This window comes from Odontesthes bonariensis, chromosome 16 (assembly GCF_027942865.1).
Source record: "Odontesthes bonariensis isolate fOdoBon6 chromosome 16, fOdoBon6.hap1, whole genome shotgun sequence".
Classification (NCBI taxonomy): Eukaryota; Metazoa; Chordata; class Actinopteri; order Atheriniformes; family Atherinopsidae; genus Odontesthes; species Odontesthes bonariensis.
The window spans coordinates 15909326-15936996 of NC_134521.1; the positions used below are offsets into that span (position 1 = coordinate 15909326).

General features: G+C 42.2%; 2 protein-coding genes across 2 annotated transcripts; both read left to right on the top strand.

Annotated features, from left to right (window-relative positions):
• Nucleotides 1–11: 11 nt before the first annotated feature.
• Nucleotides 12–10131, top strand: LOC142401942 (scavenger receptor cysteine-rich domain-containing group B protein). Its single transcript, XM_075487392.1, has 11 exons — nt 12–147; nt 1127–1159; nt 4167–4205; nt 4758–5060; nt 5148–5216; nt 6520–6834; nt 7079–7147; nt 7792–7869; nt 7988–8302; nt 9048–9143; nt 9262–10131. Exons 1-11 carry the CDS (start codon nt 12–14, stop codon nt 9576–9578), a joined length of 1770 nt encoding a protein of 589 aa, XP_075343507.1. The 3' UTR covers nt 9579–10131.
• A 4646-nt stretch (nt 10132–14777) lies between these two features.
• On the top strand, nt 14778–27671 carry ywhag1 (3-monooxygenase/tryptophan 5-monooxygenase activation protein, gamma polypeptide 1). Its single transcript, XM_075486410.1, has 2 exons — nt 14778–15023; nt 25514–27671. The coding sequence occupies exons 1-2, from the start codon at nt 14937–14939 to the stop codon at nt 26168–26170; spliced, it is 744 nt and encodes a 247-aa protein (XP_075342525.1). The 5' UTR covers nt 14778–14936; the 3' UTR covers nt 26171–27671.

Consider the following 27671-nt stretch of genomic DNA (forward strand, 5'->3'; position numbering starts at 1 on the left):
GTTGCAGGCTGATGGTCAGTCAGGCAGCCATGCGAGGCCAGCGTGTGGTGGAAAGCGAGTGCAGGTGCTGGAACCCGGCTGTCTGGCTCTTGGTGTCCCTGCTGGGGTCCCTCGTCTTGGTGGCCGTGAGCGTGCTGTTGCGGCTTGGTGAGTGCGTGGGGGTGGGGGATGAGATACACGCTGGGATAATCTTGAGAGGAAAAACAACTCAAGGTCACTGCCCTCAAGCTACTTGAATAAATGCATGCATAATGTTGCATGTGAGGATTAGGTATCAGTTTTTTGACAGAATTCTGACATGCGGCACTTCGGTTAAGACACTCTAAGAGTAACCAGAGAAACCTAAGTCTGAAATGCTGTTTAAAACTGTTGAATTAAATTCTCATTCCATATTTTTAGATATCAAATTGACAGTCACTAACTGATAATTGCATAAAAGAAAACAACATGAAACATATGTGGAAAAGTAATAGGCCTTAAAGCCTGTTACTCTCATTTTTGGATATTGGTAACTACCTATAAATAAATCAGCATGTCAAAGAATAGAATGTCATACAGGGACATTTATGAAACATTAATCAAGCTGTATAAAACCTGAACTGATTCCCATGCTTTATATAGCTGTTTTATACAATACAGCAATGTAAAACATACCCTTCAACTCTTAAATATAAAGGCTCTTTTGATCAGTGTCTTTTAGAATAAAAGGCTTTTAACAGTCTGTCAGATAGACAATAATCACTTTGAGATTCTGCATAATCAAAGAATAAAGGCCAGAAACTGAAGCAGAATGCGACACATGAGATGATTTCTTGTGTGTCTGTGCTGAAACACATAGCTGAGGTGCTAATAATGCTTTAGGACCAGGTGTACCTGCAAGTGAACTCCCTGTAGATGGGCGCTATTGTGTGCATGTTTACTCTCTGTCCTGTGTTTCTCTTTTGAAGCTGGCTGACTGCCCTGCAGTTGTTTATAGGGACCCAGGATCAATTCCACTTTCTGGATCAACACATGCACAGGGAGCAATTTATCTAAGTGTGCTGACAGCAGCTTATTGTTTTTTTCGCTTGGAAGAGCAAACAGATGTCAAAATGAGTCTTTTTTCTTTTTTGGTTTCTTATTACAGGAGACATGAAGATAAACAAACGAGCTGTATCCAGTAAGTATCATTCAAGTTCATTGCGATTTACTTCTCTTGATCATCCTTTGACTATAAATAATTACCTCTCCAAAAAGACAAAGTGTCACCAAAAACAATGTATTTAAAGCCCCTATGGCATTTTGGGTATATACATATGCTGTTCATGTTTCAGCACCACAGACAAATGTAAGAAGCCTGTGAATTGACCTAGATTGGATGGAATGGTTAAAAAAAATGGTCACTTTGGTGTTTTTGTAAGTTGTTGAAATCTGATAGTCTTCTGTTAGATAGATGATCTAATAGTATTTAAGCATTAGAATGTCCTCCATCCTACAGCGTGAACTCGAGAACATGTTGCATCAAAACATTCATATTTCAGAAATGCTCATGGACCAACTGTGTTCTGCATGAAAACATCTCTCAAGTGTTTAAACTGGCTCACATCAAAGTTAAGGGTACTACAATTTCATGCATGCAAGTTCAATGCGTCTGTCCTTCCCTCAAATTAATACAATTAAGAGTCAGAAACCATGGTAGCAGCTCTGCGAAGGAGCACACGGGCAGAAATAAGAGGAAATGCTGATAGTAATAAAGCTCAGATTTTCATTTCCATTGTAATCTTTGGCTTTTCAGTTTGATATAACAGCATGCTATTGTGATAATCAGTTCACAATACAAAACAATGTGCAGCTGAGGCTATTGAAAAAATAGCTTATTTAGCTGGTATTTTGTCAAAAATACACGGGACAAATCCAAAGTTGCAATTCCTTTTGAGAGAGTTTGAAGGATGTAAAATTGTGAACCATAGACTGTAAAATTAGCCATAAACCATCAGTTTGTGTTTTTCTGTTTTTGATCCTTGATTGATGCATTCTGGTTGTCGGCATCTTCTTCATCTTCTAAATTTCTTTTTTTTTTTTTAAAGGGGGCGACAAGCAAGAGAATGATCTGATTTAGAGGTGTGAAAACCACCCTCAAGCATACCCTTAATTTGACCATAATTTACCACATAATACATGATGCATTAAGAAAAGACTTGAGACGAGTTAGACGATATATGTATCTGGAAAATATCTGCCGAGGTGATCACTGTTAGAAATAGGGTCTCCATCCCCAATTCCCAAAAAAAGTTAGGACATTGTGTACAATAGAAATAAATGAAAATGCAATGAAAAAAATGAAAATATCGTATATTATTATATATTATTATTATATATATTTATTATATTGTTTAATGAAAAGTAATATCAGCCCATCTTGAATTTGTTGGCAGCAACACATCTAAAAACCAGAAAAAAGTTAGGAATGGAGCAACAAACGGCTAGAATAGTAGGTTGTGCTAAAAAAGAAACAGCTGGAACATTATGTTATAACTAATTAGGTTTAAATGGGCAACAGGTCAGTGACATAAATGGGTATAAAAAGACCACAATTGAGATGCTGAGCCTCTCAGAAGTTAAGATGAGCAGAGGTTCAACACTAAATTGTTGAGCAATTTCAAAATAACACAAAATTGTAAAGATTACAAATACTCCATCTTCTGTAGTACATTATCAATCAATAATGGATGCCAGTGATTTTCAGGCCCTCAAGCACCACAGCATTAAAAAAAATAAACAGACATGATTCTGGACTGGAAATCACTGCATGGGCTCAGGAACACTTCCAGAAATCATTGTCTGTGAACACAGCTCACTGTACCACCCATAAATGCAGGTTAAAGCTCTGTCATGCAAAAAAGAAGACATATGTGAACATTATTCAGAGATACTGCTGCCTTTCCTGGGCCAAAGTCAACATAAAATAGACTGAGACAAAGTGGAAAACGGTGCTGTGGTTAGTTTAATCAAATTTGGAAATTCCGTTTGGAAATCTGCGTCCTCCAGACTAAAGACAAGGACCATTCGGCTTGTTGTCTGCGCTCAGTTCAAACGTCTGCATCTCTGATGGTATTGGGGTGCGTTAGTGCCTGTGGCACTGGCTACTTGCCAGTTTTGAGGTAACATCTGGTATGCCACCTGTCTGCTAGATTAGTGTTTTCCTTTTTTATCCCCGAGCATAAAACCCATCTAATCAAACAGGGAAAAGCTGTCCTGGACATCAGTGCTGTAGGGTGTATACAGGTCTTAGAGCAACATATGCTCCCATCCAGATTGCTTATTTTTCAAGGAAGTTCTTACATATTTCAGTTAGATAATGTTAAACCACACACTGCACCTAATACAACAGCATGACTTTGTTGTAGAAGAGTCTGTGGGTTAGAGTTAACTGCCTGCAGTTCAGACCTTTCACCAGCTAAAACATTTGGAGCTTCATTAAACACAAAACTCAACAAAGGAGACCCAGGGCTGTTGAGCAGCGAAATCATTTGATTATGTTTTTATCTACAGTTGACATTTTGTCCCAACTTTTTTTGGAATTGGGGTTGTTCTTGATTTGAATAATTTCCCAATGGAACTTGCACATGTTGCACATTGAATTAATCCTCCCGGGGGCACTTAGTATAACACTAAATCAGTTGTGTGACTCACATTGGGCAGCAGTTCAGACCAGTTAGTGACAGGATCCTTTTCTTTCACACCTTTTTTTTTATCAATCTCTTTTTCGCACTCTCCCACTGCTGCCCAATCCAAAGACTTCATGTGTAAGGCACCCCAACTTTGGTTTAACTTTTCAGATTCAAAGGCCAGATGTGCAGATTTAACCACAAATGTCAGCTTCACGGTAACATTAGAAAAAAACGTCTTGGCCAAATATTTATCTTAACGATTACTGATTTTCCCCCATGTCCCATGTAGCTAACATGGCTAAAAATCAGTTAAATAATTAGGTTAGCATATTTCTGTTGCAGCTGGTCCATTCTGAACAGGCCTCTTGTTGTGGTTTCAGTCTGCGTCTAGTGTTACAGGAAAATAGATATAGTAGATATAGAGTACAGTAACTATGGAAGGCCAAGAACCGCCTGTCAACAAATAATTTGTCCGTACTCTCTTTCTTTTCTCTTCCCTCCTCTCAGCTGTTTCAGTCAATAACATGCAAAGCTCAGAGAGGACGCAGTACCAAGGTAAGATTACCATCCGCCTCACCTGCCTAAATATTCATGTTCGCTTAAAAAACATTTGATTTCCAAGTCATGCCATGAAAATCTATCTGTGTCTGGCTGTGTCAGTGAAAGAGAGAACAGGAATCAGAGCAGTACCAGGGGCTTTTTAAACCAGATATCTTTCTCAGCTCTCCATTTCCCTAATCCCTACTTATTTCCTATGTAACCTTCCACCCTCTTGCATCCACCTCAAGGAGTCATGTGGCTTATTGTGTTTCTTAAGTGGGTAAGATTAAACTGATTCTAGAAAGAGCTTATTTTTCTTATTAGCTCTTATCACGCCAAAGCCATGCCATTCTGTCCCCTTTTCATTTTAAACATAAACGTGCGCTGAAAATGTTCTCGTGAACCGAACATGTTTAAGTCTGATTTTTCACTTTGATGGCAAAAACTGTAACCTAACGACCTGTCCTCACATCAGTCGGAGACAGACAATGGTGATTTCACAGTGCCAGGGAAATAAATCTGAAAAGGACAAACCTTGACAGGTATGCTCTGCTCATCTCCCCAAAGTTCAACTGGTGAGTGGCCGAAACAGGTGTGAGGGTAGAGTGGAGGTGCGCTACAACGACTCGTGGGGCACAGTGTGCGACGACGACTGGGACATGGTGGATGCCAACGTGGTGTGTCGGCAGCTGAGATGTGGAGTGGCTGTGGCCGTGGGAAGCAGCTCTCAGTTTGGACAAGGGTCAGGGCTCATCATGCTGGATAACGTGGACTGCAGGGGAAGTGAAACAGACCTCAGCCAGTGCCATAGTCTGGGATGGGGTGTCCACAACTGTTACCACTATGAGGATGTGGGTGTGACCTGCAGAGGTAAAGCCTTAATACACTTTTTTATTTACAATCCTGATTAAACACTGATGAATAAAGAATATGACTGAAATTTTCATCTGGTACTAGAACCCACCCTGGTGGGGTCAAGAGGCTTTGAGGAGCGCACAACGCCATCCCGAGTCAACTCTGGTTTACGTAAGTGTCCTCTGCTTTTGTCAAATTGAGACTATTTCTCTCTCTCAGTCTCTAAAATATAGTATCTGATCATTTACCCAACAAATACAGGACGTCGTTCATCAGGTGGCCAGAGGCACACTTAACTACAGAAGCTGGGACATTTATGTTGGATGTGTCTTATTATCTTAGCCTGTTTCTAGAGCTCATATATGGCCAAACACATTTGTTATTGCAGGTCTCAGCCCCTGACTTTGAGATACAAACCACATTTGTGTTTGGTAATAATAATCCTCAGTGAACACATCTGAGGAAATTTGTCAGCCTTTATCATTCATATTTATGTGACGCATTAAAGGCAGATGTTGCACCATTTATCTTCTAAATAAGTGGTCTACTTATTCCAGTACAATTTCAAATTATTTATTTCAAAATATCCCAGAAATTATGTGATACGTTGACTGGGATTAAAGTCCCGGACAGCTTCTCCGTTTGTCTGATTGGTGGGTTTTTATGCTCTGGGATATTAATGGAAAATAAACAAATCAGATGGCATGCCAGATGTTATCTGATAATGCAAAGGCAGGTTTCATTAGATACTGAACGACGGCTTATTTTGTCATTGTGTGGGTTGCAAAATGAAGAAATCCTCATGAAAATCATCAGATTTCTTTTCAAGATTTTCTTTCAAAACACAAGCTTGAGTGATATATTACCATTTCAGTTTAGTGATGTTTAGACAACACCAAAGTGTTGTTGGTTTAGTGGACAATACCCTTTGGAAATCTTTGTGAAAGCTGTTGAACACACCCCAGAGACCTCTAGAATCCCAGACAGTTTCTTTTTGTTTGCTTTGTTGTGGTCATCCTGTTGATTTTTTTTTTATTTCCTGAGAGGATCATGAAAGACCAAAGATGAATCTTCACTCGGTTAATCAGTGACGTGTTAAGCTGATTCTCCAGTGACTGTCATGAAACCAGATGTAGGAAGGTCAACCAGATTCATGACTCTCCTACCTGGTGGACACATGAGATTGTCTATTGTCTCTGTGTTTTTGTCTGGGAAAGAGCATAAGGTGACGATTTCTGTGCTCGGTGCAATAGGAGATGTTCAGCAAACACTTGAGCTTTCCTTTTTTTTTCGCCCTGGCTGTTACTGTGTGTTGTGTCCCTTCTTTCTTCTTTCTCTATATCAGTGTCTCATCATTTCCTCCGTCTTCAAAGTTAGTGTCTCTTTTGATCCCCTTCTGACTAAGATTAATAGAGACTGTTTAAAAATATGTTCAGTAGAGAGAATCAGTCCTTCTAAATCCCTCTTGGTTTAGGAGATGGCACCATCCGCTTGGTGAATGGGAAAGACTCCTGCCAGGGCCGAGTTGAGATTTACTACCAGGGAAACTGGGGGACAGTGTGCGACGATGACTGGTTCCTCAACAACGCCATGGTAGTGTGCCAACAGATAGGCTGTGGTAGCGCCGTCTCTGCGCACACCAACTCCTACTTTGGCTACGGAACCGGCCTGATCCTGCTGGACAACGTCAACTGCCACGGCACTGAACAGGAGCTGAGTAAATGCAAAAGTCTGGGCTGGAGCAAACACAACTGCGGCCACCACGAGGACGCTGGGGTCACCTGCACTGGTATACTCCTCTCATTTAGATCATGTACATTTATACAGAAATAGATGTCAAAATCAGTTTTGGTTCCACCTCAGTAATGCTGCTGTTTATTGATAGCAGTGGCGAAAATATGTAGTTTGAGTGTTAATGACCTAGTTAGGTGAGATAAAATCCTTGAATAACATTTTTGTTCCACTAAACTTGTAATAGAACATGTATTTTTTGTGTATAATATAATTTGATTTCTATTTTCTCCCTTCTTCAGCATCCACGACTGTGCCACCTGTTGCAACAGAAATCCAGAGAGGATTCTGGGGAACAATGGACACCAAAGGTGAAAACATACTATAAACTACAGATTAAGTTTATCTGCGAGCAAACAAGCACCAGCAGATTTTTACCCCTTTTGCAACAGCAGGTCTCACGAGATGAATCCCAGTCGAAGTCGAGCATGCACTTTTCACAAATGACAGACAGAGGGGGCCATTTCTCCCCTTGGCTTTGATTTTGCTGCACCACAGGCACAGTAACACGGTGAAGAGAAGGGTTGAACTCTTTAACTGGGTCATGAGCGAGTGGCAGAAGAATCAGCAGAGACGATTACCACATAGCTTTTATCTAAAACTTGTTTTTCTTTTTTATGGAAAGCAGTTTTGAAGTCAATGAAAGATAAGAGAGTGAAATGCAAAGTGTATTGTTGTCACATTGAGAATGGTTCTGTAGACTCACCCCTTTCTTAAAAAAATTGAAAATGACTAAAATTGCTGAAGAATACTTGAATGTTATGGGAGGGCAAAATCTATTTAAATTTCGTCCATTTTCTTTACTTATTCCTTTGCATTGTGAAAACTTGACCAGCTTCCATTGTGGTTCCAGGGCATTTTGACATAGTTGGAAACCTTTCTTAGCAAAAAAGAGAAAACACCTTGTTTTTATGCTGGTTTATTGATTGATGTTTTTTTTTTTTTTAAATTGCAGCAACAAAAAGAATTCCAGTCACAGAGTCCACACGTACAACTACTGTTACCACGACTGCCCAGACAAGAAGCACTAAAGGTAACAATATCAAACTGCTTTCAGCTTCATGAACACAAATACAGTATCATGTAGATCTCAGCCATATGAATGATATAAGAAAAGATGTGATGCACCCGTCTGTTTTATTCATGTGCAGGCAACCCAGCTCTCCGTGTGATGAATGGTAACAGCAGCTGCCAGGGACGCGTAGAGGTCCTCTACAGAAATGTGTGGGGAACGGTGTGTGATGACGACTGGGACATGCCCAATGCCAACGTGGTGTGCAGGCAGCTTGGCTGTGGCCCAGCTATTGCGGCAAAGACCCAAGCCTACTTCGGCTACGGTTCTGGCCCCATCCTGCTGGACAATGTGGAGTGTAGTGGATCCGAAGGGGAGCTGTCCCAGTGCTTCCACCTGGGCTGGGGGCAGCACAACTGCGGCCATCACGAGGACGCCGGAGTTATCTGTGCACGTAAGGCTTCACTTGGCGTCATTTGACGCTTAACATGGCTACAGTAGCCCCATATTCATAACATGCTGATATTCCGTGGTCAAACTAGGGAGTTTCTGTCTCTGTTTTCCTATAACACCTAGCTTAAGTAATCCTTTCCATTGAAAGCTCATTCTTCCCATGCATCCAGTCATCTGTGCCCGCCCTGTTGAGCTGTCCTATTGCAATGCATGACTGTAGTTCTCTGAGGAGGAGACAACCCATAGAGCATAAAAAATAAAGTGGATGAGTCAAGGCAAATCAGCCTCACAGAATGCCTGCGGGCCAAACTTCCCTTCTTTAAGGCTACATCAAAAGCACGCACACCCCCCTTTAACATATAGCCGTTTCTTGGTTTCAAATCAATGGAAAAAATTTGATTACACCTATGTTTTAAAAAGCTGACAGATTATGATCACATGTCTTGATTAATTCTTCCTTCAGTCAATCATTAAGGAAGACAAATGAGGTATTATTTACATGACAGTAAGTGTCGTATGCATCAAAATCATTATAAAAACACATCTTTACAGTGAAATTACATCACCCAAGTGTGTTTTGGTATTTCCTTTGAAGAACCCAAGAGGCAAATAGGCTTCCTATATTGATCAGTGTAGTAATTAGAGGAGCGCGCCTCGCTAATGCTTTTGTGACTTGATATTTCCTGTGTATGCCCAGAGCGTAGGAGTATCACTCTGTTTTCTCTGCTTTCTTCCGATTCTCATAGCTTTTGACCCTCAATTTTTCTTCATCCCAAATGGACGTGACTTCAGAGTAACGGAGAAAACAGCAGCCACCACCACTACCACACAACCCCCTGAAGGTAGGTCACATATATCTTCAACTAGCTCACAATCAACCCTTGTCATTTTGCTAACAGACTGGGTCTCAAGAGCAGTTATGACTCTGAATTTACAACTTTTTTTTTTGTTTTCTTGTAGGACTTTTGAGACTGGTGGGTGGCCAGCACCAATGTGAGGGTCGAGTAGAGATATACTTAAACTTCGGATGGGGCACAGTGTGTGATGATGCCTGGGACCTTCCTGACGCCCAGGTTGTGTGTCATCAAGTGGGCTGCGGAGAGGCAACAGCGGCTCGGGGAGAAGCATACTTCGGACCTGGCACAGGAGCAATCCTGCTGGACAATCTCAAGTGCAACGGTGCTGAGGCCTCCCTGCGGGACTGCTCCCATATACCCTGGGATGTGCACAACTGTGACCACTCTGAAGATGCTGGTGTTACCTGCTCACTGTCGTGATTTCAGCGGGACACCACTCCCATCGCCACTTTGGGTTAGGAAGTGGGTGTACCAAGCTAGGACTTGTATACATCGTGTAAATAACAGCTCTCACATTGCTGAGGGAATACTCCCCCGTCAACAACATACGAAATAACTAATGTGACAATATATGATTCATACTATAACTATCTATATCTATTAAGCACTTTATAAATATATTATATAAAAAAATAATGTACACATTTTTATTTGATAAACTGAGAAAAGCAAAGCTTTGAATTGTCTAACTTTCTTTGTTTGTTTGAATATTTACTGTACATGCTATACTTTGATGATTAAGAATGATCCAAAGGGAGGTCCGTCATTTAAGTATATGGGTAAAGTAAAGGTTTTCTTAAAAGAGAATTAAAAGTTCACAAATAGGTAAGATAAAGCAAACTGAAACATAAATGAGAAAAATGATACTGTATGCAATAAACTCTAAGGAGGCAAGGAAAGAGAAGGATCCATGAAAATGTGTTATGTATTGTGAATATATGAAATATATTATGTGATCCTTGTGTTCTGTAAACCCCCACATAAATAAATGTAACTAATAATCATATATATGTGACAAAATAAATGTTCTTATTTTTGGTATACATTTTTGGTGTAAAAACAGACATGTTAAGATCAGTTGACACGTATGGATCAGTTAGATTTTTTATTCTTCTGTATCAGCCAAACATCTGAAGAGAAACAGATGCTTCCCAGGCAATACATGATGCCATATCATCTGTTAATCTAAAGCATAAGAGTTGGAAATTTATCTAAGAACATTTATTTAAGTAGTGTCCTAAACTAATTTGAGGACTTGTTATTCTATGAAATGTTTTCCACCGCATCTCAATAGGGAATATCTAGCCTTTAATACATTTATCTGACATCTTTAGTTACTAATTAAACAGTTTATATACATCTGTATTTTGTTGGAGCTGGAGATTTAGGAAACGTGTGTATGGACCGAAATTGTCTGATGTTATTTAGTGATACAGCCGGGACGTCAGAGATGACTCTGACCTGAGTGACTCATTCAGGGACAATGACAAAATCCCAAAATCCCCACTTAACAGACTTGAATCTGAATCACGTTCCAGCTAAGTGAAGAAGGGCTCAGGACCGTCTCACAATATCGACTCATTAGTTGCCAAAAAAGCTCTTTGTTCTGCACAGGATTTATTATTTTCATGGCTTTTGTGACTTTTTGTTTGTAAAAATGTTTTAATCTCTAAATGTCACAAAGAGGGAGCGATTCATTTACACAAAAGATGAAGTCCTGAAGGACAAATATCAAATATTACAAAACGTGTGGCCTTGTGCAGGGCAACATGTGCTACGAAGCACCAGCCCTCATCGTATACCATCCATCCGACTGGCAATCTGTCCTCGGTGTGCCCTGCCTCTCACCCACATACAGCTGGGATGGGCTCCGGCTGCTGAAACTGGCTACTAGACCATTGCAAGTATACCAAAACACTACGGCTGTGACATAAATTAAGTCTGGGAGGATTTGGTGATGAGGTCATAGAAATCAGGATGAAGGAAATGAGGACACACATTTTGGTTGGCCTCAGACACACTGAGGACAGAATATTTTGCATACCTTTTCCACTCATACACAAACTACAGAAATGTAGTTTGCAAAACAAAGTTCTATTATTTTCCTGGAGCAGGAGCTGATTGATCCATTTGAGAAAATGTCCAGTAGGCACTGTAAAAGGGTATGTTTGATGAGTAGTGATAAAATGACTCAGCATATTTGCGTTGAGCCTGCATCATAAAGCTTGCCACAATCTGCAGATATATTGGGATACAGAATGTCTACATAAGGTGGCTATGGAATCAAACACATTGTATTCTGATCATGTTATTTATCATAAAACTAGAAAGAAAAAGCAAGTAATAAAAGGCTTGTTGCTGTGCTTCTATTATACACAACTACAATGCCATAGTCGGGTCAAACATGATATGAAACACTCTGTGGTCACAGGTGTGTAGTTTCTTAGTCTGCTTTGATGGTTACACAGGCTAAGATAGTGACCCAGACAGTCAGTCAGTCAGTCAGACAACCAGCTACGCTCAGGAAACATGCACAGTACCTGGCAAAGATCTACAGTTCTCCGGGCTTTCTGAAGGTCTTTCAAAGTTTTTCTTTGGATATCGGCTGCTTTTTACCTGAATTTTGGTCCAGTCCTTGTATCTGACCATTTTAAGAGGAATGTGTTTTCTGTTTAAGTGACTTAACATTGATCTACGATTCATTCAAGTATATAAAACGCACCTAACTCGAGGGTTGAAACAGTGTTGGGTCTGTTCATAACAGACAGCTTAGCAAATAAACCATTTCAAATTGTATCTTCAGCCACTTTGTTACTTGCAGTCTGTCAAGGGCACATATTTTGTTACAGTTTCTTTAGTTGCATCTACAAAAAATATCAAAGATAACAGATATGTAATATAATTTTTACTTCTACGAGGTGGTTATCAAAGATCTATTAGTTGAAAACTTGACAAAGCTTGGCATGGTGTGCAATGTGATTTACAGCAGATGAACAATATCTGAAAGTGATGTCTTTGAGAAAGACCTGACAGGACCTGCATCTGGACCTTCAGCTGATCCATCTGCTGTTGGCCCAAGCCTCATCAGAAATGGTCTCCATGGAAGGGTGGCTGTCAAGAAGCCATTCTTAAGGAAGGGAAAAGGGGAGAAAAGGCTGAGCTGTGCCAAATGACACAAGAAGTGGACTGAAAAAAAGTGGCAACATGTCTGATGGAGGGATGAATCCTCCTCTTTTTGTCTTATTAACTGTATTTTCGTTTATGTTTGCACATGTTTCAGTAAACTGCTGCATCTAATTCCTGTTTACCTGTCAACATATAAAGAAGAAAGGGATGGCTGGCTCAAGACTTTTGCACAGCACTTTATTCTTATCTAAACATAGTTTTAACAAAACTGAAAATTTATCATGTGGTTGTCGGCAACAGGATATCAAAAACTAATTGAAGAATCTGTAGGCGGTGATGACTATTATGGTATCCAGAGCAGGTTTCTATTTTTGGTCCAAATAACATGAATCAATCATGTCTAAGTGGGCTTTGCATGCATCAGGGTAAATATCAGTGTTGGCCGGAATACTATGTAAAAAAAAGAGGAAGAAAAGAAATTGCTCTATTAAATGTACCTGTATTCATTAATAACTGAACTGAACAATAAGTCTTGACCAGTTAGCTGAATTCCAGGTCACAAAAGCCCTGAAACTTGGGCCCTTGCCCCAAAAGTCATTAGTCAAGAACTCCCAGGTCTATATTCGAGCTCAGGTTAGCTGACAGTAGAATCCAAAAGACTCCAGGAAGTTACAGCGGGTTAGACTGGAAAGACTCAGAATTAGTTAAATGTGATAATAACTGTGTCGGGGACAAGTATCATATTCTAGAACAGCAATGACATAAAATAGAGCAAAGTTATTACCAAACTATTACGGTTATTCTCTATGGATGTCTTGGTTGTTTTTTTTTCTCGCAGTCTGAGGACACAAATGTTTGTGTTAAAACTGTTTGAATGAGTTGTGTCACGTTGCACACCTTCATTGTAAGTCGTATTGTTTGTACTCTGATCTTGTATTGGATTACTTTTACTTCATTGCAACCCCGTTCAGAAAAAGCTGAAACGCTGTGTTGAATGTAATTAAAAATGGACTGAAATGATTTGCAAATCTCATAAATGGATATTTTCATTCACGACAGAGCATAAAAAATATATTTTTTTTACTATTTCATGAAAATATCTTCAAATTGTTGGCAGCCACATGTTTTAAAAGAAACTGGTACAGAGCCGTGTTCACCACTGTGTGGCATCCCCCTCTTCTTCTTACATGAGTCTGTAAACATCTGGGAACTGAGGAGACCGGTTGTTGGACCTTTGGAGGAGGAATGTTGTCCCATTCTTGTCTGATGAAGGATTCCAGCTGCTCAACAGTCCTGGGTCTTCTTTGGCAGGTCAGTCCAGCACCTGGACTCTTCTACTATGAAACCATGCTGTTGGAACAGATGCAGTGTGCGGTTTAGCATTGTCTTGCTGAAATATGGAAGACCTTCCCCCGAAAAAGGCTTCATCTGGATGGGAGCAGATGTTGCTCTAAAACCATATACCTTTCAGCACTGATGGAGCCTTTCCAGATGTTTATGTTTCCAGTTCCATATCCACTATTGCACCCCCCATACCATCAGAGAGGCAGTCTTTGGAACTGAGAGCTGATAAGAAGCTGGATGGTTCTTCTCCTTTATCATGTTGAGGGCAAGCTATACATCATTTTCCAAAGAGAATTTCAGATTTTGATTTGTCTGACCTCAGAGCAGCTATTCCACTTTGTCTCAGTCCATTTTAAATGAGCTTTGGCCCAGAGAAGAAGGCAGTGTTTCTGGATCATGTTCACATATGGCTTCTTCTTTCCATGATAGAGTTTTAACCTGGATTTGTGGATGGCAGAGAAAACTGTGTTCACAGACGATGATTTCTGGAAGTGTTCCTGAGTCCATGCAGTGGTTTCCAGGACATAATCAGGTCTGCTTTTAACGAAGAGCCTCCTGAACCTTTGCCCATCTACTTCTGAGAGACTCTGTTGCTCTAAGGTGCTCTTTTTCATACCCATTTATGTTAATTGCCAGTGAAACTAATCAGTTACAACCTAATTCTTATTTTTCCATCCTTTTGTTGCCCCCATCCCAACTTTTTGAGGTGTGTTTCTGCCATTAAATTCAAGATGAGCTGATATATATCTTGATATAGCAAAGTGTCTCACTATCGACATTTGATGTTTTGTATTCTCTGCTGCAAATAGTTTATGAGAGTTGTAAATCATTGTAATTCTGCTTATATTTTAGATTTCCACACAATGTCCCAACTGTTTTGGAATTGGGGTTGTGAAAGCCACGTTGTTCCCCAATATGTTGCATGTAGGGGGCAAAAATGACTTCCACACCAACCTTCCTCTTAGAGAGTTTTTTTTCAGATGGATTCACTGGAACATTTGCGACTTTTAAAATCTGCTCCTTGGAAAAGCAAATGTGAGTCTGACTTCTGTGGCTCGTGAGGGCTGTGCTGTCAGTTTCTCCGGCTGCCTGTGTCGTTACATCACTCTGAGAGGACACGCCTTTTTAGGGTGGTGACACAACCCAGGGAGAGCGCTTGGAGGGGGAGGGGTATCCCGTCGGCAGGCACACAGACAGCAGGCAGCAGCTGCGGCGACAGGACCCGGCACCGTTACTCCACATTAAAACATTCATACTACGACTTTTAGCTCTGAAACACGCGAGGCAAGAAAACAAACCACCACTAAAATGGTAGACCGCGAGCAACTGGTGCAGAAAGCCAGGCTGGCCGAGCAGGCGGAGAGGTATGATGATATGGCAGCTGCCATGAAATCGGTAAGTAGCCTTCATCTGTAATGACCTTTCTCTTTTCTTACTCATTTTCTGTGACAATTAACACGTCAACCCGCGCGTGTCTCTGTAAGGAATGCGTAAAAACTCGCTCGCCAAGCGTCGGGGCAGCAATAAGCAGACAAGGGACGGTGCCCCTGGGTGAGGGCACATTTTGACTTAAGCGGATAAGCCATTCAAAACTGGTGTATGAAACTTATGATTAAAGACCACCTTCATGGGAAAGGCATAGCCGTGAGTGTGGTGAGGGACTGCGATGATAAGATTTGGGCAACATCATCTGAACAGGGCTGTAAGGCCCTCACAGCCTATGCTCACATTTCACTAGTTTCCATGCGAAAGAAAAAAGGGGGAAAAAGAGGTTTCAGTGAAATCTGAATGGGGTTCTGTGGAAATCTCTGATTTGCAGTAAATCTGGGGGGTTTTAATCGGCGGTGTGCTTCGGTTGTCTGAATGCGGACTGTTTGATCTTGGGGCGGTGCCTTTCGCCGGACTCCTTCACACACGGCCAGGCTGCTTTAATTGAACAGAACCGAGGGGAAAGAATAAGCACATAATAACGATTGGAGGTGGCAGTCTTTGTCCGTCTTGGCCAGATTTTTCCTAACGGTGAAGGAGTATCACAGGGACCCCGCCGAAAGATGCGCATACTGTTGGAGCAGAGGGCGAGCTAGGTGGTACCATGGTGATGCGGGTGACATCGTAGGCTGCGCTCACGGACCGTGTTCCGGTTTTACCCGACATAATGAGCCATCCATTTAGCGTCAAAATGGTAATTTAAAAAAATATATATATATATTTTTTTTTGGAGGGGGGTTGGTGGGGGCTGGATGCTGGGGGAAGCATCCAGGCGTTGCTGCCTCTCGCTGCCGCACATTTGGCGCATTAAGAGAGGGGCAATGTTGGCTGAAGGTTGATCGCAATCGATTTGCGCAGAAGGAGCGCACAAAACACAAACATCTCAGACGTGGGTGTGTTTGTGGACGGACAGCTTTCCAGAAGAATCGCCGTAGATGTCATATTGCAGCAAATGGCCCCCTTCTTCTTGTACTTCTTTTTTTTTTTTTTAAATCAGAGCATGACGAAGCGCTTGTGTTAATCGATGCCGTGTAGCAACCGCATCCCTGCGTCCTCGACCTCTTACAGCAGGTTCCCACACAGAGGCGTGCCGCAGCATCTGCCAAGCTGCAGCACAGGCCCACCCGTAGTGCACCATTTCACATGCAGGGCTTTATCACAGCTTCACAAAGGCTCCATCTCACTTTGTCATGAGTGTGTGGACAGTGGGGCGATTTGGGACTGGATAGATTCCCAGTTAAAGTAATTCAAATCTGTGTGCATGCTCCCTTATTAAAAAGACTGTATCTTCTGCTATACTGGCTCTTCTCACAAGTAGTGACGTTTTTATTATAAGTAAGAATGTCAAGCTGATGGAAGCTATCCGTTTTATTTTACTTTGATATGACAAGTAGTGTTGGCTAAGTTTTATTCTACATTTGTGCAAATTTTCCAGATTAAAAGACATAGCAGAGTCAAATCTGTTTGCTTTTATTGGTAGTAGAGAAAGCCACACAGTATGTATCAGCCTCAGCTCCAAGAGTCAACAAGTAAGCTGTCAGCGTGTTTAAAGACCACGTTGCACACTGCTCTCCAGGACCTGCCTGTAGTGGCAATGGCCAGCAGGGGCCCGGCTCCACCCCTTCCCATTTGTGCCGAGTCAGAGAGACAGAGCTGCCCCTCACCCAGCCGGCCGCTCTGCAGAGCCGGGCAGCGGGGTGTGTCTGCTGCCTCGCCCATCATTTTAGGGGAATCCCTTGCCACTGCAGACATGGCAATCGCCCCGGTGGCAACGGATCCGATGGACCACGATGGCAGCCCGCAGCACTGCACCCGCCCTACCAGCTTAACACTGAGGAATCAGGCCCGGCCACTGTCAGTTTTGATGGGATCAGCATAAAGAAGAAAAGAGTCAGCTTTACTGGAATAGATAGAAGTTACTCTCGTCAGTTGGGGACAATCTTTTCAATGACAGGGAGGAGGAGGAGAGCTAGAGGTCGAAAAGCAAGTGTGTGAGGCAGGTTTACTTGTCCAACAAGCATATCCCGAGAGAAATTCATAATCTGATGCCTCCGTTTTGTCCAAATCCGCTTTAAAGAGCGGAAAGGCATCACAGATATGACAGCAGCATTCAGGTCTAGTAAGCAGAATGAATTCACAAGAAAACTACCCATGTTTCATTTTGGTATGTTTTGACTCTTCTCCATCATTTAGCATTTCAAACACCCCACTCTCAAAATACATAGCAGCAGAATGATCAGGCAGCTGCCACACAACTGTTCGACTCTGTTGATGGTCGAAATGTTAAAAGGACCACTCATCAACACGAGATGGGCTCCACTAGTTTGTGGCTCATGATAATCACGGTGCTGCTGTTATAAAAAATATTGCAGATATGACAGAACGTCTGCTCCAGCGCTGTACAAACATTAAAGTTCATCATCGCCGGGTACATTTTGACAGCGAATGGTGAATATTCATATTGGAAGATCAGTACTACAGTGTGCATATCTAATGAAGGTATTACATAACGTTATCCACGTGGGTGCAGAGCGGCAGCCCTTAGATGTTGTAATGACTGCTTCTTAAAGGCCTGACTGAGCAGCTCGATGTGAAAAATGCTTTCATACTTCCAGAGGAATGTTGCTGGGTTTTTTTTGCGTGATGTGTGTTTCATGTATGTTTTAGTGGTAATCTTTTTTTTTTTTTTACTTTGGGGGAGCTTTTGTGAAAAAGACGCAGTTCGTTTTGAAGCATACTGATCTCTGGAGCCTGTTTATTCTTTCAAAGTTGTAGAGCAGCAAAAGCAAATGCAGCAAACCAGAGCATGGTGGGTTTTGCTGCATCCAAATCAGGTTTGACCCTGACTCATAAAGGGACACTTTTACCTTTTGTATAGATTTCAGTTTTCAAGCAAACATCTATACAAAGAACTAGGGTTAGGATTTTCTACTGTTAGGATCTAAAGAGCTCTTGCACATTCACACACTCTCATTTAACCAAGCTGCCGTAGACACTACTGTACGATCTGCTGATTTGACTCCATTAGTCTGATTTATCGTTCACACACTCTTGTGCTCTCTCACACACACACACACACACACACACACACACGCACACACACACACACACACACACACCCCGTTGGGGAGTTAACATCTTGGTCTAAGGGAGTTCATGGCACAGATAGCCAAGGCTTCCATCGTACTTAATGAGCCGAATGCATTATTCCTACATGGAAGTTTGCTGAATGCATTAGCAGATTTATTGCGCCGCTACTGCCGCCGCTATATATGGAACATTTGATATGTTATGGCTGTACGAATTTCTGCTCTTCAATAAAGATATTATGATGCACATAAAGGCAGCAATGCCTGCATAATACAACAGTTAACTATCCAACTAAATTAGGCTGCAAAGCAGTAAGAATAGATGTTTACTTATTCACATAAACAGTTTCTTACACACGTATAAGCTAATCATAGATAACAGTTTCATAACAGGTCCTTTATACTCTATAAAAATATTATGAATGCTAAATATGTGGGCCTGAGTGGTCAGCAGTAATCACTGTGGAATGATTGCAGAATTATAGTATGAGATATGAAACTATTACCGGTTGTTGTTAGACTACGAATGTCTCTCTATTGTAACTGCAAAAAGTGTACACCACCACAAACTGATGATAACCAATGAATGTTTGTGTTGTGGACCCTGCTGGTTTAATTCCACCGGTGCCCTGACTGGAACCACTTTCCAGCCTGCGTTTGCACACACAGCCCACGTTACCGGCATGTGCGCAGAGAACCGCCGGAGCCGGTGTTTTTTTCGATGACATCAGGGGGAAGTACTAATCTTGGTTTGATAGTTCAGGCATTGTTCGTGTTGTTAATAATGTTGTTTAAAACTTTCATGTATCTAATATATCACTTTATATTTTCCCATGGTACGGTAGCAACAGTAGATTTAGGTTTCTTATTGTAACCCTTACGCTTATCTGAGCTTCAAGTTCAAGTTTATGGACAAAGCACATTTAAAACACCTACTCTCGACCAAAGTGCTGCACATGTAACCAAAAGAAAACAAGGCAGCACAGATATTTAGATGAAAGACTATAGCATTAATACAAAAAAAAAGAGAAACTTGAACTCTCAGACTGAATAAAAAGCCAAGGAGTGAAAAAGTGTTTTAAGGCAAGGCTTAACAACAGAAAAGGTTGAATCCGGCTCTACCTCCAGCAGCATTTGAGTCCATAATTCCGGGGCTATGACAGCAAAGACGCATCAGACTCCGATGTCTTTATTTCTTTGGGAGAACATAAGCCTCAGTCCAATGTCATCTGAGAAAGTTTCAGGAGGGCTTGAAATGAGTTTGACTCAGTTGTGAGTCACAAAAGTTCTACGAAAAACGCCAACCGTCCCCACCCACACGCACCACCACCCGGTTCATCTCACAGCATCTAACAGCCCTGCGTACATTTGCAGCAGCTCACCAGCAGCTTATTATCTGAATGTCAACTTTCAACTCGCTGCCACCAAGTGCGGGGACATTAACGCTGGCAGTACGAAGAGGCGTCTCCACCCAAACCCTCAGCTGTAGAGTAGTGAAGAAAGGGCAGCTTTAGATAAGTGTAAACGGGCAGACTGATGCCTGCATTTTAGAAAATGTACATTCTCATGCCAAACAATGCTGCATTTGTACGAGTTAGGTGCCATTCCACTTACCTACATGGAGGTTTTTGGAGCACGGACTGTGACCAAATCCAGCTCAGTTACCCTGTGGAGTTACTCTGTAAACTGTTCAGTTAGAGCAGTGTAGCGCATTTAGTGTTATTCACCAAACGATCAAACATTTTGAATGTCCTAGGGAAGTGTAAAGGTATCACAAAGTTCTTACCAGAGCAGGCCGTCTCCAGCAGCAGGAACACAGTGACAAAGACAGAGAAACTATACATTCTAACTGTGATAGTGCTTTGATAGAGGTAACACTTTGAAAGGCTTGTTACCAGAATTGCAACCAGTTTTTTGTAAATAAGAGTGGGATGCCTGAGCCTGACGGATGTTTTTTTTTGTATTAATCTGATGTCCCAAATCCCAATAAACACTTACAGTGTGTTTGGGTTATATTAGAGAGCCAAAATGTTAAACTTCCCAGCTTCATCTGCTTTCAGTGCAGAGAGCGCAGAAAAGGTGACGGTATGTCACTCTGATGTCATCTTGTTGGTAACACCCTCCATCACTGGTGCCTTCTACAAATGTTACCTGGTTAGTTTTAGTCGTCTTTGGCTAAAAAGTTGGTCGAAACAGTCGAATCTGATGAAGAAGAAGCAGATGGAGAAAGAGGACTTTAACGATACTAAATGAATCCCTGTGCTAAATAAACAGCATGGAGCTATTGGCTGGATTGGGTTTTTATCCGTTGCATTTTTCATAATAGAGAGTTGCTAAAATCTTGGGGCCGAGTTAGCAAACTTTGACCCCAAATTACCCAAAATTCATCATGTTAAGACTTCAGAGTTGCGTTGTCTAATGTAACCAATGGAAAAGGAGTCACTCTGTTGGACCTCGAGCATCTTATCCAAAATAAGTTCAGTTGAATTAAAAATAAAGCTTTGATTTTGTTGCATATTGAACAATATCTATATTTTGGATAATTACTCCGATATGATATGTGTGAGTGATAATATCAGTAGAAGCTTAAGCTCTAGATATATTTTAATGCTACACAGTAAAATCCTGACTTTTTTCAAACATAGAAAACAGTGTTTTTTATACACTCTTTAGTCTGTTAACTTCTCTCACCAATCTTACTACCGCTCATCATCTCGTTACTTCTTTCAGCAACAGCACATCCTCTTGTTTTTCACTTTAAACCCTCTGCCCCTTAAAAAGCCCAAAAAACCCATCACTTTTATGGTCGTTACTGCTCTTGGATGTTTTACCCTCAGTGGACCGAGTGGCGTTTGAACACAGTCTGACACTAGAAAGCAGTTAGCGGTTCGCAGGCTCTCTTACTTCAAAGATGACAATCTCCCAATTCAGCACTCAGATGAGCTTCTATTCATAGATTCATTAATAAGAAAACGAGAGGGCAAGATGTGGCAGCAGTTTCTGGTCATATCCACCCTTCACAGATGGTATATTAATATTAAAATCCTTCTATATGGGGCCGCAATCACCTTTCAATGCCGCTCAGAGCGACAGTGACAGGTTTGCCACAGCATGGTAATGCTTTGTTGGTGAAACTCCAACGATCGGTGAGAACTCAGAGGCACACGAGGGGATTTTTGGCCAGGGGTTTGTCGCCGTGTTTTGTGCCTGTAGAAGAAAAGCTGTTGCTGTATTACTTTGGCACCTTGCAGGAGGTTATTTGGTGGGGATTTTATTCCCTTGAATAAGCTAACGAGTTTATTGCAGACCTTGAAGTGTGCAGCGTCAGCTTCTGTTCCCGGCAGTCTGTGACAGATTACTAGTAATGCAATTACACAAGTCAGCATCATTATTACCAGTGATGCTATTCATCAACACATCACGAGTCTCCTATGACTCACAACTGATGCGAAAGTGAGGAATTTGAAAGAAAATCCGGTTCATGTGAGGTTGTAGTAGCTGACATTAGTTGGAATCACAGCAAAAACTACGGTCATGTTTGGAAACGTAGCAACAAGGGCTGCTTGAAGCCTGCTTGTCAGCATCTTCAACGAGGAGCACATACGCTGCCTTGCTTCTCTTTCCTCTCTTTCCTCTCACCACTGGGGCTCTTTGTGGCACATTCAGCTAACCCCGCTCACGCCACTACTGACGTCAGGTCATCCAGGGCGCCTTTGTGCTCTTCTGCCTGAAAGAGGGTTGGCGGGGGGGGGGTTAGTCACATCAGGTTAGGAGAGAAGGGGATGCGTGAGCAAATGAGCAAGAAAAGACAGAGGGAAAGTGTGGAATGCAGAGAAAAGCCGTGGGACTGTGGCACGCTTCATAATGTGGACTGTAACGTATTAACGCTGTATTCGAACAGCCACACATAGCTATGTATGTGTAAGTTGTTATAGAGCGACTTATTGATCGTCCTGGCTGGCCTGTGTTTGTATTAACACGCAGTCGTTTGGAAGTTTGACTGCCTTGTGAACGGATGAGTCACAACAGAGCACAGGCGCGATTGATGAGCTTTATGGGTATACAGAGCTCCATTGTCATCCCCGCTCCGCAGCTTCCGCCGGGGCTTTCTGCCCGCCCTGCAGCAGTTCAGAAACAAAGGCAGCCATGTTTGTACAGAGGAGTTGTTTAGGCCCTGTTTTTCTGACCTCTGCTGCTCCAGCCCTGACCTCCTCTTGCTGGTTACAACTCCTGTAGGTCGTGTACTCTGATTGTAATTTAATAGACTGAGATAACTTGGCTTGGGAGGAGGGCCCATGATGCAATCCTGCATCCTTTTATGCAGGATTGTTACGCAATGGATGCCTTCCTATTGTTTGCTTGTCTTCATACCTCCAGTACAGAGGTCATTTAATTTATGACAGAGAATCTTTTACAAGATCTTGTGAAGAAACAGTCTGTAATAAACAAGAATAAAACCCGAGCCTGCATTGCTGACTAACTGAAGGAGGGCGAGGCATAGTGATTGTTTTACAATTTTAGGTTTAAGCTCAGGGTGGCCCAACAGAAGAGGATGTAAGATACCCAAATAAAAGCTTTTGCTTCCTCCACGTGACATGAGAGTCCAACGGAAGGCTTTGTGATGCTCTCTGAGAGCAAGTTAAAGTCATTCGTCACGGGGCAACAACACACATTTTCAGACAATCTCTCCCAGGATACATCGATAGTGGCACATAGGACTGTTTGCCTCCAAAGTGAAACGCTGCTATCTGACTTGATCGGCCATGCCGTACAGGGAGAATGAAGATTGGATTGTTGGTTTTTATGAACGTACAAAGAATGGTCACTTCTCGACCCTGTGCTATTTTCAAGGGAAACCTCTCCTTTTTTTTTATTATAGACCTAACCACTCCATGCAAGAACCTCCTGGCTCCGTCTCATACCTGCTCTTCTTCTGTGGTTCTCAAGCAGTTTTCTTCCTCCCTGCTCTTACAGCAGAACTGTCTTGTGTCAAACGCAGAACTGGGGTCCATCATCTGGTGAACATGAGTATCCACCTACAAGACCAAGAGTTCTAAAGTATGTGAGCATCTCTGTGAGCAGGCCAAAGATTTTTTTGCAAAACAACAGCCTGACTGTCTAACGTTGGCATGCCACCATTTGCTAATTTGGAATTTGGTTGGTAAGAATACGATTCGTCTTTTGGGTATTTTGCAATAAATCGTGAAAATATTTCAATTTTACAATTCCAATAAATGATTACAATTATTTTGGGAGAACGACTTTCTGCACCCAAATTTAATTGCATTTTCCTAAAATATTTCTTTTTGGGGGGATAAATGTTACCATTTTGGCCAAACAGAGTCTGTTGGCCATTTTTTGGGGACAACTAATGCCTCTGCCCTTCTGATAGAAATATGAGAAAAGCGGACTTGATTGAGGGACTGAGTCACGTGATCAAACAACCATTTATTTGATCTAACCGTGGCCAGCCAGTGATGCAAACTGGTCGGAAAGACTAATCGCCGCCTTTGAGGCCCTTACATGATACTGCAGGGCAGCGATCGAGGGGAAGAGGTTGTGGTTTTTCTGCTTTCTTCTTCATCCTATCCTCACTCTCCACGTCGTCAGCCTTGTGCTCGCTTTGAGCAGCTTGTGGCCTGCATCTCCAACAGAGATAGAGAGGCTCTCACAAACAAAGCAGATTTTGCAGTTGCCATGGAAACTGGAGATTGCATCCCTCCCTTCTCCTGTTAAAGTATATATCAAAACTGACTTCTGCGTAATACATGACAGAGCTCAGAGTTGTACTGATAGACGAGTGCAGAAGCATAATGAAATTAGACATAATAAGGTATATTTTGCATTAATACAGACTGGAACAACTGGGTTTATAACTTCCAAACGGGGATTAGCAGCTACTGTACACCTTTGGAGTCGAATCAGGCAAACTTACTGCGTTTACACCATGTCACTGACTGAATAAGACACTCAAGCAAAGTTCCCACATGTGTTACAGATGCTGCATGCGCACTTTTAGGCGGTACGATATTTTCAGTTGGTGGGTCAGTCCACCACATTGGTTAAGACTGAAATATGAAAATGATAAAAAAAAGTGCTTATTTGCCCAAAATCTTCCATAGAGATTCATAACGGGCAGAGGATAAAACCCCTGGAGTTTGATCGATAATTGAATCGACGATAAGATTTTTGATAGCAAAGGGGAGATTTTGTAGTTTTTGTGAATTATTCTGGCAGCCATCCATCTATTTTTCATACCCGCCTCATCCATTTCAGGGTGGCAGGAGACCTGGAGCCTATCCCAGCTGGCATCAGTCGACAGATGGGGTGCACCAGGTCGCCTGTCCAACACAGGGTCGACAAGCGAACACGCTCACTGTTGCATGAAATATCTTAAACGTTTGGGCAGATATTCATGGTCCCCAAAGAATGAATCAGTCTAAATTCAGTGATCCCCTGATTGATATTTTAGTCAGAGCAGCATGTGATTGTAATAATGTGTAAGTACTAATCCTCTTAAATGTAACAACTTTAACATACTGCAGACATTTGGTTGAATCGGAAGCGTTTCCACCACTATGACGTGGCTCGTTGTAAAACTTTGCACACGCACATTTAGGGTTTCCCTGAACACGACCAAGAGTTCTCATTGTGTCCAATACTTCAGTTTACAATCAAATACCCAAAATACGTTCCTATAATGTCCAGCATCATAGATATTTAAACCCTAAAAAAACTCCTTGAGTCTTTATCTTTATATGTAAATAATTGCAGCACAATCTTTTCAGTTTTTATATATTTTCATGGTGGACAGCGTACAGCATTGTTGACGCATTGTATGGAGCTGTTCCACGTGATGGTGCGTGGGGGCCCCCCTGCTCTGCTGTGTGCATGGAACTGAGTTCTGTGTTCAAATGGAAAGTAACAACAGGCTTTATCCTCAGAAAAGATCTGTAAAGATGCCCCTGCTGCACAGTCCCAGTGGGGTAAAAAGGATTAAATCCTTCAGACAGACAGAGGCCTGTCCAAACAAAACCAGCTTTCAGAGCTGCGGACGGCCAATCAGCAGCCACCTCAGGATGACGTCAGTGTCCTGAAGTGCAGCTCGCTTCTCTGGATGCAGGGACTGTTGTCTTGGTGGTTGTCTCGGGGCTGCATTTAAGCTGTGATTGCTTTACCTTGACAAATGGATGAATGCACCCCTTCTTTTCTTTTGCTGGATGAAAACTGTCCGCCTTTGAATATTACAAAGACATATTTTCAAATAGAACCGATAAGCATATTCTTCTCTTCTCCCCTTTTGTTTAGGTCACAGAGCTGAACGAAGCGCTATCCAATGAGGAGAGGAACCTTCTCTCGGTGGCCTACAAAAACGTGGTCGGGGCGAGGCGCTCATCTTGGCGCGTCATCTCCAGTATTGAGCAGAAGACGTCGGCCGACGGCAATGAGAAGAAGATCGAGATGGTGCGGGCTTACCGGGAAAAGATCGAGAAGGAGCTGGAGGCCGTCTGCCAGGACGTTCTCAACCTCCTCGATAACTTCCTGATCAAGAACTGCAACGAGACGCAGCACGAGAGCAAGGTGTTCTATCTGAAGATGAAGGGCGACTACTACCGCTACCTGGCTGAGGTGGCCACGGGGGAGAAGAGAGCCGCGGTGGTGGAGTCCTCCGAGAAGTCGTACAGCGAGGCCCACGAGATCAGCAAGGAGCACATGCAGCCCACCCACCCCATCCGCCTTGGCCTGGCCCTCAACTACTCCGTCTTCTACTACGAGATCCAGAACGCCCCCGAGCAGGCGTGCCACCTGGCAAAGACCGCCTTTGACGACGCCATCGCCGAGCTGGACACCCTCAACGAGGACTCCTACAAAGACTCCACTCTCATCATGCAGCTGCTACGAGACAACTTGACGCTGTGGACGAGCGACCAGCAGGACGACGAGGGAGGAGAGGGCAACAACTAAAGAGCCCCGAAACCTCATTCTGCCAAAACAACACAACACGCGCGCTCACAAATGACGACAAAATAATAACAATAGGTTAAAAAGTTCTTAATTAAAAACAAAAAAAAAACGGGGACGGGGGAGTGGGCGATGGAACATCGGCGGCCAGTTTAGCCGATGCTACTGATGCGGCTGCTGTTCTTTATTTTTCCACAAATTAAAAGTGAAAAAAAAAAAATGTAGGAGGAGGGAAGGCAGGTTTAGTTTGAGAAATAAGCTATGATTAAAAAAAAAAAACAACAACAAAAAAAAACATTGGAACCCCCCTCCTTGACAGCCTCCGCAGCATTTGCCAAAATACGACTTTAGTAGGAAGAAGCGCGCCGCTCGTTGCAGCGGGAATATCGGGGTAACGGTTACCTTCACACTGGCAGAGACTGGTCTTATCGCGCAAATGAAGCTGAGCTGTCTTTAGTGTATCCAGCGAGGGGAGCAGCATTCAAAAATTGAGTGCCGATGCTTGAGCGGCAAGAAAATTAGCGTAAGCTTGAATGTCATGGCCTTTGCTTCGTGAGAAAGACGGACGAGAGTGAGAACAGACGGGTTCCTGAGGTGAAAGGCGGGCTCGGAGAGGTGTAGAACTTCCATCGCGTAAACTTTAAACGTACCGGCATCTTTAGTTGCACCGCACACATGATCGTCGAGTGAAAAGCAGGTTGTCTCCGCGGTTGAAGATAACACGGGGGGAAAAAAAAGAAGTTTTTGTTTGCTTTGTGTCAGGTGTGTGTCCGGCTCAGTCACACAGTCAGTCATACTGTAACTTAAAATGCAAACTCATAAAGTAAACTTAGTGCAGCTTGTCCCTCTCATGTGCCGATGTGCTTTCTTGAATAAATTAACTGTTTTTGGACACCTAATTCGTATTGTCAGTATTGTCATTACTGTAACGACCCCTATTGGCTCCTTACGTTTGTGGGGGATCAATTTGATTAGGATGGCAAAATTCAATTGATTAAATCCATTCTCCAAGGTAACGGCTATCTTTACAACGAATCAGCGGGCTCTCTGCAGAGGCACCTGTAACCACAGACCCAAACAATAAGCTACGAATAATTTGTTAACAGAGCACATGCATTGTTAAAGTGGAAGCTGTACAAGCAGATTTGAGGTTTGTGGATTTACTTTGTCTTCAGTTTATTCTTGGTCAAGAAAATGCACTTGCCTATTATACTGTCTCTTCAGTGTAAGATGATAACTGCTCCAATATTCTCCATAATACAATATTGTGCATGCTGGTGATGTATTTATACAGTAGCTTCGATTTATTAACTTATACTGTAGATGTTATGTATTCATATGAACATGGAATTATTAGACCTTAATCAGATTATTTTCTATTTATTTTCTTTTTATTGCAATTGTTAGCTAGACCTTATTTTAATCTGTGTTTTCTTTACTCCATTTGCTGAAGTACACTATACCAAAACAGTGATTGTTAACAATAAATTGATCTGTTACGGAC